Source organism: Aedes aegypti, chromosome 1 (genome assembly GCF_002204515.2).
Source record: "Aedes aegypti strain LVP_AGWG chromosome 1, AaegL5.0 Primary Assembly, whole genome shotgun sequence".
Taxonomy (NCBI): Eukaryota; Metazoa; Arthropoda; class Insecta; order Diptera; family Culicidae; genus Aedes; species Aedes aegypti.
In genome coordinates, this window is record NC_035107.1 from 27,026,039 (window position 1) to 27,043,831 (window position 17,793).

The following is a 17,793-nucleotide window of genomic DNA, read 5'->3' on the forward strand; positions in this document are numbered from 1 at the left end:
GTAAGAGAAAAATACAGAGAGAAAACATATATCGTAAAACTGCAGCACGTAGCATGTGACACAGACAAGCAGACGTAACACTAAGAACAATTATCGCAAGTAACATGATCCATTCCTCTTTATCGATCCTCTCTTTGGTGACTAAAGGTGACAAGATGTATTTTCAATTGAACTTTTTCTCAGCAGCTCGCTAGACAGATGTGGAAAAATGACGTGAAACTTTTATCACCTTTATTCATGGAAGAGAGAATCGATGCAGAGAACCCGGATAAACCGAAACAGTACAGGCACTATTTCTCAAAATATCCACTACCACTTACGACAATATCTAAACAGTTTCGTAAAACATCCAAATTAACAATAAACGAACAGTACCACAAACGGGTTTGACAGTTTGGTGAATGGTAATTGGATAAATAACAATGTGGGGGAATAGGCGGTTAAGTTATGTAACCATAAAAAAACGCCGATTTTCTCGAACAAATTTTTTCGTTCATGGTTTCACAAATGGTAGATATACTATCCATTTCACGGTCAAAATAATGTAAAGCAAACAGTAGAAGAATTGCTCAACCATAAAAAATGCATGGGAAGAAATAACGTATGTGGTATAATTGATTTATTGTTTTTTACGGTATTTTATTCCTGTTTATCTTACATGTGTGAATCAAAAGAAAAACATTTTATACACTCTTTCGGAAGCAGTTTTATTCTAAACTCTCTTCGGCCTTTATTGCAAGCTCCGTCGAATTTGGTCTTGCATCTGAACCTAGAAGTTTTGAAGTTCAATCACTTGGACAATAAATTTACAATTTAAGGCACTTACCTTACACTTCGGGTTCAAATGCGGTTATTAACTCGCCCAGTAACTCATTAACAGTAGCATGAGAGCAGCAAACGTTGATCCTTTGCTCCACAAAACTTTGAGCCATCGACGGAACTTTTTGGAACCGCCATCCTGGTCACTCAAATCCCGATAGACTCTTTAAGTAATCGATGAATCTTCTTCCACCAACCGATAAATTGGATCTCCATCTGCAATATTAACACCAACAGCACAAGAATCTCAGCATTAAACCATAATAATGAAAAAAAAATAACTTACCGCAGGATGACGTTTTCAACCTCCCGGCTAGCCACTGAAAACAATACACTCTAAAAAAAACATCTACCTAGACACTAAAGAAAATTTAATTCAGATGTTTCAAAATGTTTCAATTTTGAAAATGAAAATGATTTCATTTCGAAGATTAAAAACTCATTTTTGTTTTCTATATAAATGGCGTAATTTAGTTTATAATTTGTTTTAGTTTTGATTGAAATCCCAATTGAATCGAAATACAAACGCAAGTTTTTATTTCTTAATCAGATTTGCTTTAACTAAGTATAAATTTATTAGAGTGTTTTTTTTAATCTGGTGGCTACTGTTTCCCAAATAGGTCATTTATTATATTTAATGGTTATAAGTTTTGATTTTCAGTCACATTTCAGTAAACATTATTTAAACCAACTTTTATTGTTTCGAACTAAAGAGCAGTCTGTCTCAAAAAACACCAAGAATTTGGGAAAAATAAAATTCGAATTGGGTAACATTTCCATATGCATTTTGATGAGTCTGGAAAGCGTGTGCAAGATTCGTGGAGGAAACATAAACAAACTGTGTATGATGAACGTATGCGAATGCTCGTGTGTTCAAATGTCACTAAGCTCTTACAGGATCGTTAGTGTAAACGTCAAACACGAAGAAAAACTATGTCAGCGCTGCGAGTGGCGAATTGACTATTACGCGTTGCAAGAAAAAAATTGATTCCTCAGGCTGCTTGTATGATATGAAGTATGAACCCATGAAGCATTATTGCAAGTACACGTCTAATCGTCAAACAAAAATATATTAAATTTATCACGAATATCTAAGTTCTGAGAACTCTGCTGTGGGATGCAGTTCTGCTAGCATAAATTTGCCTACGCTAGTCTTTGAAGTTTTTAATTGAATACACAATAGAACAACGACGGAAATTAAGATGGAAATGGGATTTGAACCTATTTGTTCTATGAGTAAAAATGTGAGCCACAATTTTATTCGATATTTGTGTTTTACGCATTTTAACAGGAACGTTTAACATGATGCCTTCATGAAATCGATGTCCCTTGTCTATCCTACACACTGTCTTCATCTTTACGATTCCAATTAGCATCCCCATGGAGGGATAGGTGTCTAAGAGCATTGGAATCAATTGGAAAGCTCAATTTTCAAGTTTTCTTCTTGGACATGATAGGTGAACCGACGATGTGAAAAGTAGTGATTGATTGATTTTTTTTTTCAAAGCCTTCAACGCACACTATGTGATTTTTGTTCTATGCGGAGATAGCCCACTGCGCGTTATTTCCGCGAGCCTATCCAAATTTTTAAATTTACCCGCAATACTTATATTAGAATTAATCCTTGAAAAGGTGGGAATCTGACATCTGTTTGTTTGTTTGTTTTAGTGCTCTTTAGTTTTTTTCCTGTACAAAGCTTCTTGCATGTGTTATTAATAACATTCGAATTGGTCCAAAATATCGAAAACAAGGTTTATTATTCTAACGTAACGGTTCTAACGTAACGTAAACGGTTAGTGATGGGATTTTTTTTAATTATGTTAAAAAATGCGTACAAATTGTTTTGATCAGTGCTGGAAAAGATCGCATCACGAAGCAGCTCACGAGTGGATACCAACGCATAACAAACATCACAGACTCGCGAACTGGCTAGGTGTGAGTAAGTCCGCACCCGCCTGCTCGGGAGAACATGTCAAAAGAAGTAGCAACAAGCTCGGGAACGGTTACTCGCGAGTAACCGAGCAAGTTGTGATTTAATATGGTTCTGACAGACAAATTAATTGCATAACCATCAAGCCGACAGTAAACTTCTAATTTGTAGTCAAAAACCCTTGGATTTATGATCTTGGAGGAGAAGCAGCTTTTTCTCAAAAACACAATTTGACTCTGAACAGCTTCGAACACGTTCGCGAATCACTTTTAGCTTCGGTTACTCGGGAGCACGACGGATGCGAGTAAACCAGCGCTCTGACGCTCGGCAGCGTTTGGTTTTGTTTTTGTTCCAGTTCAGCAGAACTGTTCGACACTTTCCATCACTGGTTTTGATATCAAATATATCAACTTTTCAGCTATTTAGAACCATTTTACTACAGCAAATAATATTTTACCCAGATTACAGCTGGGACACGTGATAAGTAGGCCAAGACCCTAGACGAAGTGCTAAACAAATTTTTGATAGGTTCTTAAAATTTCTGTCACAAGTCAAATCTACAAGAATCCAACAGGAAGATCTTAAAAAGTAAAAATAAACTAGGGATCTTTTTACTGCCGAGCTACTTTGATCATCCAATAAGCATTTTGTTGCAATTATTTGCAGGCATTTTCTTAAAATCTCACTAGTAATGCGCCAAACATTTTGCCACAAATCAAACAATAAGATTGCTAAAGACTTGCTAATTTTGGCCAAAATCTAGCGAGGATACTTAAAAAAATAATTAGGAATCTCGTCTGAAATGCGCCAAGGATGTTACAAGCAACACTTTACGTCCAATTCGTGGGTAAAACCATTGAAAGTACTTCATTAAGAAACGGACAAAAAACTCGATATAATTCCATCAAAAGCCATGTTTTGATGTCAATTCAAAAGTGAAAAAATATTGAAAAGGACAGTAAATCTAAAAACAAAATGTTGCCAATATAGTGCTATAATACAGCTGAGCTGATTGCTCTATAGTAGCCGTACAGGCCAAAAAGGCGAATTACGGGCTAGTGGTAACTTGGGTATTCTCGACGTTTTGTCTTCGAATTTTCGACATTACATATACAATATTCGACATCGTTCTCTTGGCTTTCTGCTGAAGACAAGTAACATTTTAGGCTTTGTCGTGGTACCATAACTATCCTAGATCCATAAATAGGTCTGAAGCTGCAATAAAGCCAGAATTTTAACTAGAGTATTTACAAAACACCAACATCTTCATGAACGGTATTGTATGCGTCCAGATTACCATTCCGTATACCGCTTTAAGTTAATTAAGAATTTTACTGTTTTAAGTTCAAAGAATTTCAAGTATCGCTTTCCGGAGCTTCTGTGAAATCAAATGGAACATTTAAATTCTTTGTCTGCAGATTGCACTTCAGTTCATTACGTAATTCTTTTAAGTTGCGTAATAACTCATTGCATTATAAATTCGTGAAATACCACTTGAGTCAAGTAATATAAATGTAATGAGTCATTACGCAACTCAAAATAATTACGTAATTAGCTAGCGTTGCATAATGAATAAATACGTAACTGAAATACAGCTTTTGAAAGCTACGAGGAGATTCTTTAAAGCTTTTGAGAGAAAGATTTTCAAGATTCTGGAGAGAAACTTCTGTGGAGAAACTTTTTAAAACTTCTAAGGAGAAGCTCTTCATGCTTCGAAAGAAAAGCTTTTCGATCGTAAAGTGTTAGAACATGAAGTTTTTAGCCTGCTGAGGAAAAACTTTCTATTTTTCTGAGGTTATTATTTTGAAGATTCTGTCTAGGAAATGTTACAAGCATTCGCGGTAAATTGTCAAGTTCCTGAGAATCCTTTTAAGTTTTCAAGATTTTTTAAGGCTTCTTTACAAATTTCTGAGGATAATCCTTTTAGACAGATAAAACTTATTAAGGAGAAAAACTGTCAACTCCTGGGAAAATTTTTCATTTTTTTTTTTCATTTATGGAACGAACATTTAAAAAAAGTGAAAACTGATTTCCTTTTAAAATCGTTCACATTTTTTTTCTAATTCTGAGAAACGTTTCAATCTCCTAAGGTTCATATTGTTTGTTTCCAAAACGTGTTTTTAGCTTTTTGGGCTTCTGAGCAACATTTAAAGATTTTGAAGAAAAAAATGTTCAACTCACTTAGGAGAAAGTTTTCAAGCTTCTAAGGAAAAACTTTTTAAGCTTCAGAGAGAAGTTTATCAATCTCTTGAGGTGGGTTATCTTGCTCCTGAAAAAAATGCATTCTTCTGAGGAGAAACTATTCAAGATTCAGACGAGAATCTATCAAAGCTTCTAAGGAGAAGCATTACAAGTTTTCCTAGAGATGCTTTTTAAGTTTCTGAGAAGTGTGCCAAACTTCTTGGAAAATGCTTTTTAAGCTTTTGCGATGAAGCTTTTCAAATTTCCGACGATATACTTTCCGGGCTTTCCAATTTACTTTCCACTATTTACTTACCATGCTTTTGAGCTTAACATTTTTATCATCTGAGAATCATTTCTTCTAAGAACGGTTCCTACCTACTGCAGAGAAACATTTCATGCTTCAAGTCATAATATCAAAAAGGTCGAAAATGATCTATTTTTGGAAACGTCTCACTCCTTTGAAAACAAAAAAAATATGTCAATACTTTTTCCCTTTTTGCCCTCTGCCTTTTTCCTCTCTTCAGAATGTTTTGCTATGTCCTAGTGTATCCGTGTAATTCAAATCATTTTGAGCCCAGCTTACTGAACTTCAAACGTATTATTACGTTGAATATGTTAGCTATAAAACTACAAGGGGTGATTCGATTTTGACATTTCTTACCTACGGATTTTATAGTTTGGTCAAAGTAGGCTGTAATTTAAGATTGTTGATTCAACTGCCAATTATTTTCACGACGTTTGTTTTGTAACTGGGATTTCTTGATTAGGAATATATTTAATACTAACTTTATTTATACAGTTTTAGTAGGGTAGAAGCACCGGTTTTGGCTATACGCCAGTTGTAGCCATAGAGGATTATACACCGTTTTACATAGTCAATCAGCATGAAACTTTTTATGTTCAGTAGATCACATTCACATGATAGAGCTACATTCGTTTAATCGTCCAAATTGATTCAAAACATAAGAAAAGAATTCATTTTCCTTATAATTTTAACTCCCATACACCTAATTTGGCCAGGGCACTCCCAATTTGGCCACTCTCATGAGAAATCAATGCGATTGGCCAATTTAGGAACCGAAGATAAATCTCTGGCCAAAACTGGTTCCGTCGGCCTATATTGACCAACGGGATTTTCAAAGCGAAACAATGGTTATAGCTCACTTCTGATATTTTACACAATAATATGGATTGAAAGCTTGCATTTGACATATTTGTAGTATAAATACGGCTTCCCATTTAATTTTAATTGACATTTTCTCTTAGGTTGGCCAAAACCGGTGCTTTTACCCTACCATAGAAGGATTTTCCCGCGGTTCAAAAGAAACTATATGGCAGAGGAAATGTTAACTCTTTGATTTCATCACTTCTGTGAGTCAAACCTCAGTAAGAAAATAAGAACTTTTAATATCGCCGGTAGTTATTTCTACCGGTATTAGCATGTAATGCATCTTATAAAAGAAATAGTTATTATAATAAAGGAGGAAATAAGGTCTCAACCATCATATCCAAACCACAAACTTTGAAATTTTTTGACAAACATTACTTGTATGTTTTTGCCAGGCTTACTTTGATCCAGTTATAAAATTTATGATGTAGACAAGAAATGTCATAAGAGGGTGATTCTATAATCATAGCATGCTAGCGTAAAATGCCAGATACCATGTGTCAAAACTTCAAACAATCCAGAAAAGTACAAATGTTCCATTTTTGTCATTCTCCATTTGTTCATAACACATATCTGATCAAGTCGCGATCATGAACCATAACTCTTCATGAGCTTCAAAACTTCCATTGAAATCCGCTTACCTTCATGCTTCGAAGTACTTCTCATTCGTTGTGTAGTCCTCTATCAGTAATCTGGTCATAACAAAACAAAAACAAGACTTCAACCTTACCGCTTCGTAGATCTACCAATAAGCCTGTAAAGTAAGCTTCTGAAGTTGTAGTAGAATAGTACCATAACCTCTCAACCAGTCACCGCAAAATGGCGGAATCCAGTGTCCAAAAAACTTCCAGGTATTCTATATGTCTAGCTTTTATTCTGGTAGTAGTTCGTAGATCTACCATAAAACCGTGAATAACCATCAAACCGCTTCTACCAACCAACCAAATCCGATTCGAACCCTTCCAGTACGGGACTTCGGAGTCGTCTAACAAGCGTCCTCAACCATCAACGGTACGCAGCATTGTACCTGGGACGCGCTTATTCCGTCTACTTATCCGCTAATCCTCTCCGGAGACCTTCTTCCCCTAACCTAACACTTACCCCGTTTCGGGTCGCAATCTATATGCGCTGACAACTTTCTGAATGAAGTTTGAGGTCAACGACGCTAACGCTTCTGTTTTCTACATCCCCATCCAGGTCAGATCTATTCGTTCAGTTTGAACAACCCGCGGGACAAGGTTTACTCGACCGGGGAAAGCACTTCGTCGGAGGACGACTCCTACTTGGGGTATTCGTCGGCCACTGGGGACTTCAACGGCGACGGAACGATGGGCGTAGCGGTGGGAATGCCCCGCGGCGGTGGACTGCTCGGCAAGGTGCTGATCTTCTCGTGGAACATGACTAACCAGCAGAACATCACCGGCGAACAGATCGGGGCGTACTTCGGGTACGCGATCGCAGTGGTTGACGTGGATGGGGACAAGCTGGACGATCTGATCGTGGGAGCTCCGATGTACACGGAGCCGAACAACGAGGGCAAGTACGAGACGGGACGGGTATACATCATCTACCAGGACAAGATCAACAAGTTCCAGGAGGTGGAGACCCGGGACGGGGTGAACTCCAAGGCAAGGTTCGGGCTGTCGGTGTGCTCGTTGGGCGATATCAATTTGGATGGGTATGGAGACTTCGCGGTCGGTGCGCCGTACGATGGGCCGCACGGCAGGGGAGCTGTCTACGTTTATCACGGTTCGTCGAATGGTCCGCTGGCGAAGCCGTCGCAGGTGATCATGGCGGAGGACATCTCCGGGGCGTCGCGGATATCCACGTTTGGGTTCTCGGTAGCTGGCGGAATCGATCTGGACGGAAATCAGTACCCGGATATGGTCGTTGGGGCGTACGATTCGGACAAGGCCTTGGTGTTCAAGTCTCGGCCGGTGGCCGTGATGGAAGCGAGTACGTTGTTTGAGACGGAGAACAAGTTGATCTCGCTGGAGGATCGCAACTGTACGCTGCGCGATCGCAAGCAGGTTCCGTGCACGGTTGTGAATTCGTGTATGAAGTATAATGGGATCAATGTTCCTCCTACCTTGGATATTGAAGTGTCCTGGGTGCTGGACTCGAAGAAGTCTCGCAATCCTCGGATGTTCTTCTTGAACGAAGAAGGTAGGAATATCCGGAACCAGTCGATCAGGCTGTACCGCGGAAAGCTGGAATGTAAGAGCGAGCGAGTTTACATTGCGGAGAATATCCGGGACAAGATCACTCCGCTTGAGGTAGAAATGAAGTACAACCTTCGACAGAGCAGCTACAGTCAGCAGAGACGACGACGAGCTACCGTTGAGCCGGTTCTGGATCAGAACAAGGGAACAGTTCAGAAGGATTCGATCAACATCCAGAAGAACTGCGGTCCGGACAATGTCTGCATACCGGATCTTCGCCTGCAAGTCAACATGGTCGACGAGTACCTGCTGGGATCTGGTAAGCATCTTGGTATTGACGTCCTCATCTCGAATTTCGGCGAAGACGCCTTTGAAGCTGGTTTTTATATGAGCATCCCTTCGGAACTGAACTTCCGACGCGTTGAGAAGGTGGGTGAAATCAAAGATACGCCGATCCTTTGTACGACTCCTCCCGGAGCCACCAACGGAACTCTGAAGTGCGACATCGGCAATCCTCTGTCCAGCGGAAAGGTCGTCAACTTCAAAGTACTGCTCTCACCATCGATCAAGGTCGGCATGGCCCCGAGCTACGATTTCTACATGGAGGCCAACTCCACGAACCCCGAGATCGACGGATCGCACGCTGACAACATTTTTGAGAAGAGCGTCGGCATTACCATCAAGACGGACCTGTCGATCTCCGGAGTCTCGCTCCCGGAAGAGTTTATCTACAACTACACCGAGTACAGAACGATCGAGGAGGCTGAGACCGAGCACCATCTGGGTCCGCACGTGGTTCACATCTACGAAATCCGTAACGAAGGCCCCTCGACCATCGACGAGGCTGAGTTCTACGTCCTGTGGCCGTACGAATCGAACGAGGGTGAAGCGTTGATGTACCTTTTGGTACCGCCGGAAACCAGCGGCAACATCAAGTGTCAACCGAGCAGTTATATCAACCCGCGGGACTTGGCCATTGAGAATCCTCGAAGGAGCTACCTGGAGAAGGTCGGAGCGTCCGCTAGTCATCACGAGTCGGCATCGAGGACGGAATATCGCGCTTCTGGGGCGTCGAGCGGAGGAGCTGTTTCCGGGGTGCATCGCCAAACTACGTATACAAGTTCAAATTCTGGGTCGGGTACGGGAGTTGGAGCTGGTTCAGGATACCGGACGAGTTCGAGTTCAAGTTCAAGTTCAAGTTCTAGTTCAAGCACTGGCTCATCAATTTCCTCGCGAGGTGGAGCAGCGGCAGCTGCAGGCGGACACCGAGAAGTGGTCCTAACCGACACAGAGCGACGCCAGCTGGATGAGGAAGAGAACCAGGAATCGACGGGAGATGCCTCGTACGTCCACCGTCAGCGAGCGGAAAGCGCCTCGGCTCAAGCTCATTCGCAGTATGCCGCCGGAGGAGCCGAATCAGCCGCCACTGGACAACGTTACGGAAGTCGTGGAAGCAGTGGAGGATCCTCACGGGAGTATTCCTACTCGAGCAGTTGGAATTCGTCCAGCGTTGATGGAGGACCAGCCGTGACCTACAGCGCCAGTCGCAATCGGACGGTGTACCGCGGACAGGACGGACGTGTCCACGTTTCCGAGACTAGCACCGAGCATTACGGGAAATCGGTGGCGGCGTTCGCAGGGGTTGGAGCAGGAGCAGCCGTCGATGGACAAGTTCTGCACAAGGAGGACTTCAGCGATCTCTACCGACAGGAGGAGGCCAGTAGGAGTTCGTCTGCCGCTTCGGGAAGTGGCTCTTCGTACCGAACCGGATCTGGAGGATACCGGCAAAACGCAAAGTAAGTACTCAGTTTTGGTGGATCATGCATGATCACTAATGCCAGTTTCTTTCCAAGGCCTTGCACTGGGAACGCCGGGCTCGCAGCGAGCCTGTACGCGAGGTTAGCCCTCTCAGTAGCTTCAAAATTTGCTTCCTGTGTAAAACAACTTTAGCTGTAGATATTAACCCCAATTCTTCTCTTCTGTAGCATTGACGCAGCACGATCTGGTTCATCGTCTTCGCATGTCAGCGGTTCATCTTCGCATGCCAGCGGATCTTCTTCCGGTTACGGCAGTGGCATCTACAAGAGCGAATCGGGTCGCACCGAAGACGTGAGTCAGGACATTTCCAGCCTGAGCTCACGAACGCACGCTGCAACCCACGGAGCAAGTGAGTCCAGCGTTGCGGGAGCTTCCACAAGCGGTAGACGCCGCATGCACAGCCAACAGGACGGCGAACCTGCTCGGCCCGATCTGGTAACCGGCATTTCAACGATCGAACGCATTGCCCAAGGTCGAGGAGGTTACCAGACAGCCACTCTGGACCTTGGAACGCTCAACCGCCAGAACGTCGACGAAGAAGTTCGAAGGACCAGCGGTGGAAGGATATCCGGATCCGCAGGATCTGGCTACGAGTCGCACAGCAGTTCCGGACACTACGGACACGAACAGGGAGGTTCTTCTGCGTCAACTACCGCAACCGGAGGTTCATCCTCATCTTCTTCGTCGAGTCGAACGTACTCAAGTTCTTCGCATAGCTCTTCCGGGTCGAGCCACCACAGTCAACAGAGTGGAGGAAGTCAGCACGGCCAAGCCTACACGCACAACCAGCAGAGCGCAGCCTACGGAGAAGACGGAGACGACTACGTGGACGAGTACGACGAATACTACGAACATAACACGCAGAAAAACTACGATTCTAGTAAGTTATCAACTCCATCAAGTCCTATTCAACCATTTCTGACTCCGCTGCACTCTTTCCAGACTACCGCCTTCACACCAGTGGCCACCTGAACCAGGGTCACGACAGCGTGGACCAGAAGTTCAAGCACTACCAGCACTTCGACCGTCGCCAGCGGCGGCAAGTCATCGACGGAGACGACGAGAACGATCGAGCCCTCAACGAAGCGCTCCAATGTCGGGCCACACGCTGTGCCATCATCCGGTGTATGGCCGGCCCGATCGGGGACAAAGACGTGGCCTTCATAGCGTTGCGATCGCGAGTGGTAGCCCACACACTGCACAAGATCTCCTCCGGAACGGCGATCAACTTCTCCACGATGACGGTGGCCCGGGTTACGAGGTTGCCCTACATCGGCCGACCGAAGGAGATGCCCCTGAAGACGCACGAGATTTCGGTGATGGCCACGCCGGAACCGACGCCCAAGCCGGACGTCGTGCCGCTGTGGATCGTGGTGCTGGCGGCCTGCGCCGGAACGGTGATCCTGCTGCTGTTGATCTACCTGCTGTCGAAGGTGAGTGTGTTGAAAAAACCCTAGACTTTTTTTTTCAGAAATCCGGAGAGGATTTCCTTCGAAGTCCGGAGAGGATTTCCCTCGAAATTCGGAGAGGATTTCCCTCGAAATCCGGAGAGGATTTCCCTTGAAATCCGGAGAGGATTTCCCTCGAAATCCGGAGAGAATTTCCCTCGAAATCCGGAGAGGATTTCCCTCGAAATCCGGAGAGGATTTCCCTCGAAATCCGGAGTGGAATTCCCTCGAAATCTGGAGAGGATTTCCCTCGAAATCCGGAGAGGATTTTCCTTGAAATCCGGAATCTGGAGAGAATTTTCTTCCAAATCCGGAGACGATTTCCTTCGAAATCCGGAGAGGATTTCCTTCGAAAGCCGGAGAGGATTTCCCTCGAAATCCGGAGAGGAATTCCCTCGAAATCCGGAGAGGATTTCCCTCGAAATCCGGAGAGGATTACCCTCGAAATCCGGAGAGGATTTCCCTCGAAATCCGGAGAGGATTTCCCTCGAAATCCGGAGAGGATTTTCCTCGAAATCCGGAGAGGATTTTCCTCGAAATCCGGAGAGAATTTCCCTCGAAATCCGGAGAGGATTTCCCTCGAAATCCGGAGAGGATTTCCCTCGAAATCCGGAGAGGATTTCCCTCGAAATCCGGAGAGGATTTCCCTCGAAATCCGGAGAGGATTTCCCTCGAAATCCGGAGAGGATTTCCCTCCAAATCCGGAGAGGATTTCCCTCGAAATCCGGAGAGGATTTCCCTGGAAATTCGGAGAAGATTTCCCTCCAAATCCGTAGAGGATTTCCTTCGAAATCGAATCGAAATCGAATCGAAATCGAATCGAAATCGAATCGAAATCGAATCGAAATCGAATCGAAATCGAATCGAAATCGAATCGAAATCGAATCGAAATCGAATCGAAATCGAATCGAAATCGAATCGAAATCGAATCGAAATCGAATCGAAATCGAATCGAAATCGAATCGAAATCGAATCGAAATCGAATCGAAATCGAATCGAAATCGAATCGAAATCGAATCGAAATCGAATCGAAATCGAATCGAAATCGAATCGAAATCGAATCGAAATCGAATCGAAATCGAAATCGAATCGAAATCGAATCGAAATCGAATCGAAATCGAATCGAAATCGAATCGAAATCGAAATCGAATCGAAATCGAATCGAAATCGAAGTCCAAGTCCAAGTCCAAGTCCAAGTCCAAGTCCAAGTCCAAGTCCAAGTCCAAGTCCAAGTCCAAGTCCAAGTCCAAGTCCAAGTCCAAGTCCAAGTCCAAGTCCAAGTCCAAGTCCAAGTCCAAGTCCAAGTCCAAGTCCAAGTCCAAGTCCAAGTCCAAGTCCAAGTCCAAGTCCAAGTCCAAGTCCAAGTCCAAGTCCAAGTCCAAGTCCAAGTCCAAGTCCAAGTCCAAGTCCAAGTCCAAGTCCAAGTCCAAGTCCAAGTCCAAGTCCAAGTCCAAGTCCAAGTCCAAGTCCAAGTCCAAGTCCAAGTCCAAGTCCAAGTCCAAGTCCAAGTCCAAGTCCAATTCCAAGTCCAAGTCCTAGTCCTAGTCCTAGTCCTAGTCCAAGTCCAAGTCTACTACAGCCAGTCCAAAGCCCTCTCAAAGCCAACCAAAAGCCTTTTTAAGCCATTACAAAACCAAACATTGTTTTTTTCACAATGGCAGTGTTGCCATGTTTGCCATTCTTTCATCAACACTCAGAATAGAATACAAGTTAACCATTTTTCCTTCATTTCAGTGTGGTTTCTTCAACCGAAATCGACCATCCGACTCGCAGGAACGACAACCGCTGAATCGCAACGGCAACTACCACGGTGATGAGCACCTATAAACCATCGGAAGGAAATAGATTTCTTTTTTTCAAATTTGGAATGACAAATACGAGAAATCGTAGAACGACAGCAGCTAATCAAACGCTTAAATATTTAACGCGACAGCTAGAGCAAAACCAGAGCGATCATACTGTAGAACAGTAGGCGCTGGTTTGCTCCGATGCAACACATGAGATTAAGTGGGGGAGCAGTGTTGCCAGAGTATTGTGCTGTCATCTTTCGACGACGGTCGAACAAAAAGAGCTTCGAACTGTAGAATTGAGAATGCGATATCGAGATCCGCTTCGGCGTGTAGGTAACTTTTCCTCCTTTTCTTAGAAAACTTCGACTATTTGACATCGAAGTCTGCCATTAGAGGGAAGAGAACAGAGACAGTATAGCGTGTTTAGTAGCAATGTAGATCAAAGGTATTTAATTATCGTTTTGTTTTCGCTGCGATCGGTGGGAAACATTTAATCGGGTTGCTGCGATTTTGGTCCGGAAATTTTAGCTGGCAGTGTTGCCAAAAACGACGAATCTCTGACACGCGGCAGCCCACTTTCTTCGTAAGGTGTAAAACTAACTAGTCAATTTGATTGATTTACTCTATTTTTTTAACTCACCGTTTTGTATTTGTCCCCGCTGACTATAGAGTTTAGAGAAAGTAATACGATTAATCTCAATTTACATATATTAGTAGTGCAATCAGAAGCAAAATGACAAACCAAGTTGGATCCAAGTTGCAACCGCCATTAAGAGCAATATTACTTACATTTTAACGTGGAATCGACTATTTAAGGCGAACTAATATCTCAGCTTTTTGGATGTTTGGCACGTTCGGTAATGGCGATCCTTGAATGGTTTGTCATGGACTGCTTGGATCGCCATTACCGAGCGCGCGCACAGTAGGCCCCGTTTCGAATTCTAGGTTAGGTTGTGACCTTGGCGCAGGGCGAACCACCCTTCGCCACGGTAGTTATTTATTGTGTAGAATTATAATAACCGTTAGGAGAAGCAGAATATATGTATCTTTTTCCATAAGTGACAGCAAGTGCCTAAAACTGTTTGTGAACTTTTTAACGTGATCGGAAAGGGAAACATTTTATGAGGTTGGATGAATTTCGGTGCCATGGCCAGAGTGAAGTAGTTGAAACTGTTGATGTTTCGTTGAGTTTGAAGGGGTCATTTTCTGGCTGGAACTACGACAAGATTTGTACAGTAAGCTCCGAAACTGTAAATTATTTACTTAAACATAGGGGAAACCATATTTTTAGAGCAATGTATTTTTAACGAGCCATTTTTCTTTCCGCGAGTTTAGATTTTAGTTTTTTTTCTTTATCGCCTATGAATCTCTCCTTCCTTTGCCCTATCTCCAGCGTAACCCCGTAATGATCTTCGTCGTTGAATGTGTAAATATTAATTATTTCTTTGTGAAAGCGAAAAAACTCGAATGAATGAACGAAAATAAATCAAAATAACACCCGTACGGGTTCGAGGGAACAGTTTATTGTGAGTTGTGAAAATCCATGAGCTGGGTCGCGTGGTACGATTATTCTTAAGTGGTTTTGGCAACACTTGCCTATCAGGATTTCCAGGGAAATCCTCTCATTATTTCGAGGAAAATCCTCTCATTATTTTGAGGGACATCCTCTCCGGATTTTGAGAGAAATCTTCTCAGGATTTCAAGAGAAATACTCTCAGGATTTCAGGGAAATCCTCTCAGAATTTCGAGGAAAATCATCTCAGGATTTCTAGGGAAATTCTCTCAGAATTTCGAGAGAAAGCCTCTCAGGATTCCGAGAGAAATCCTCTCAGGATTTCGAGAGAAACCCTCTCAGGGTTTCGAGATAAATCCTCTCAGGATTTCGAGATAAATCCTCTCATGATTTTGAGGGAAATCCTCTCAGGATTTTGAGAGAAATCTTCTCAGGATTTCGAGAGAAATACTCGCAGGATTTCAGGGAAATCGTCTCAGGATTTCGAGGAAAATCCTCTCAGGATTTAGAGGGAAATCTTCTCAGGATTTAGAGGGAAATCCTCTCAGGATTTCGAGGGAATCCTCTCAGGATTTCGAGGGAATCCTCTCAGGATTTCGAGGGAATCCTCTCAGGATTTCGAGGGAATCCTCTCAGGATTTCGAGGGAATCCTCTCAGGATTTCGAGGGAATCCTCTCAGGATTTCGAGAGAAATCCTCTCAGGATTTCGAGAGAAATTCTCTCAGGATTTCGAGAGAAATCCTCTCAGGATTTCAAGAGAAATCCTCTCAGGATTTTGAGGGAAATCCTCTCAGGATTTCGAGGGAAATCCTCTCAGGATTTCGAGGGACATCCTCTCAGGATTTCGGAGGAAATTCTCTCAGGATTTCAAGGAAAATTGTCTCAGGATTTCGAAGGAAATCTTCTCAAGATTTTAAGGGAAATCCTCTCAGGATTCCTCTTCGAGGGAATTCCTCCCAGGATTTCGGAGGAAATCTTCTCAGGATTTCGAGAAGTCCTCTAAGGATTTCAAGGAAAATTGTTTCAGAATTTCGAGGGAAATCGTCTCAGGATTTTGAGACAAATCCTCTCAGCATTTTGAGTAAAATCCTCTCAGGTTTTTGAGGGAAACCCTCAATTTCGAGGAATTTATCTCAGGATTTCAAGGGAAATTCTCGCAGGACTTCGAGGGAAATTCTCTCAGGACTTCGAGGGAATCCTATTATGATTTTGAGGCAAATCCTCTCAGGATTTCGAGAGAAATCCCCTCAGGATGTGGAGGGAAATCCTCTCAGGATTTCGGAGGAAATCGTCTCAGGATTTCGGAAGAAATCCTCTAAGAATTTCAAGGAATATTGTCTCAGAATTTCGAGTGAAATTCTCTCAGGATTTTGAGGGAAATGCTCCCAGGAAAGGGAAATTCCTCCCAGGATTTCGGAGGAAATTCTCCCAGGATTTCTGAGGAAATCCTCTCAGGATTTCGAGAAGTCCTCTAAGGATTTCAAGGAAAATTGTCTCAGAATTTCAAGGGAATTCCTCTCAGGATTTCGAGATAAATCCTCTCAGGATTTTGACGTATATCCTCTCAGGATTTCGAGGGATATCCACTCAGGATCTCGATGGAAACCCTCTCAGGATTTCAAGGGAACTCCTCGCAGGATTTCGGAGGAAATTCTTTCATGATTTCAAGGGAAATCCTCTCAGAATTTCGAGGGAAATCCACTTTGGAATTCGAGGTAAATCTCCTCAGGAAACCGAAGGAAAGCTTCTCAGGACTTCGAGGGATTCCTCTAAAACTGTCAAGGGAATTCCTCTCAGGATTTGGAGGGAAATCATCTTAGGATTTTGTTGTAACGGTAGCCGAATGTGGGTCTCGGAAGAGGAACGCCGTTCAATTATCCGTAAAGTAGATTTCACTGATGTTGGAAAACGTGTATTTATTGTTTGCTTGCTCGGTCTCAACTAAAAGCTTTTACAAAAGAGCGGGAAGTCTTTGACAGCTGTCGCAAGGTATGTCTAATACAAAACAGGTATAACGCAATGGTCTAGAAAATCTAGTGTAACTTATGACAGCTCTTCCCCCCTAACAAATGAAATTCAACTTCAATACAAAATAGTAGTAATGAAATATTTAGTGTTAGGAACATTTCAAAGATTGAGTCTATTTGGCGGTCTAATGACTCTGCCCGATCGCCTCGGTGATTCATGGTTGGCCTTCTGGTTGGAGACAGCAGGTGTCCGTAAACCAGAAGCAGCTCCGACGGATCTCTGCTCTGAAGGGCCAGGAATTTCCGGCGGAGATTCAGCAGGAACTTCTTGACTAGGCGATGGTACATTCGGGGTAACACTGACACTAGCTGATGCAGCTGGCTCGGGAACATTCGGTTGCGGAACTTCAACAGGCACATCCTCGACCAAAACTGGTGTTGTCTGATCTCGTCCCTTTGGTAGGTTCGGACCAACTTCCCTAAGCTGATCTATATGGCGCTTCCATGTCCTGCCATCGTCGAGTTGAACGTGGTAATGCAGCATTCCGAGCTTTTCGGAAACCACACCGTACTTCCACTTGGTCTTATCCATATAGTCGCGCGCCGCTACTCTCGTCCCCTCAGAGAGATTACGAACTTTTCCGTCAACTTGCTTTCTCGCAGCAGCACTATCCGGAACCAGCAGATCAAGTCGCGATCGTATCTGTCTGTTGTACAGCATCATAGACGGTGACTTGCCCGTCGCCGGATGGATAGTCTTCCGATAGGCAAGTAGTATGTTGCACAACTCGGCATGCATCGTACTCGCGTCGCACTGCAGGCTTTTCAACTTACTCTTGAACGTTTGGACAAATCTCTCGGCCTGCCCATTCGTTGCCGGGTGGTACGGCGCTCCCATTTTGTGGTAAACTCCGTTCATCTTCAGGAAGCGCTGGAATTCCTCCGCAGTGAACTGTACGCCATGGTCCGTCACCAGCACGGAGGGGATCCCGT

The 17,793-nt window shown here is 43.5% G+C and overlaps 1 protein-coding gene across 4 annotated transcripts in view; it reads left to right on the plus strand.

The window, feature by feature from the left end:
* Window positions 1-14,822, plus strand: part of LOC5578281 (integrin alpha-PS2) — a 289,453-nt gene extending 274,631 nt beyond the window's left edge. For all 4 annotated transcript variants that reach the window (XM_021839218.1, XM_021839221.1, XM_021839219.1 and 1 more), the window contains 4 exons: window positions 7,299-10,059; window positions 10,249-10,961; window positions 11,024-11,514; window positions 13,264-14,822. In XM_021839218.1, the coding sequence (XP_021694910.1) occupies window positions 7,299-10,059; window positions 10,249-10,961; window positions 11,024-11,514; window positions 13,264-13,356 (4,058 nt within the window). In that variant the 3' untranslated portion in view covers window positions 13,357-14,822. The remainder of the gene's footprint in view (window positions 1-7,298; window positions 10,060-10,248; window positions 10,962-11,023; window positions 11,515-13,263) is intronic.
* Window positions 14,823-17,793: the final 2,971 nt, after the last annotated feature.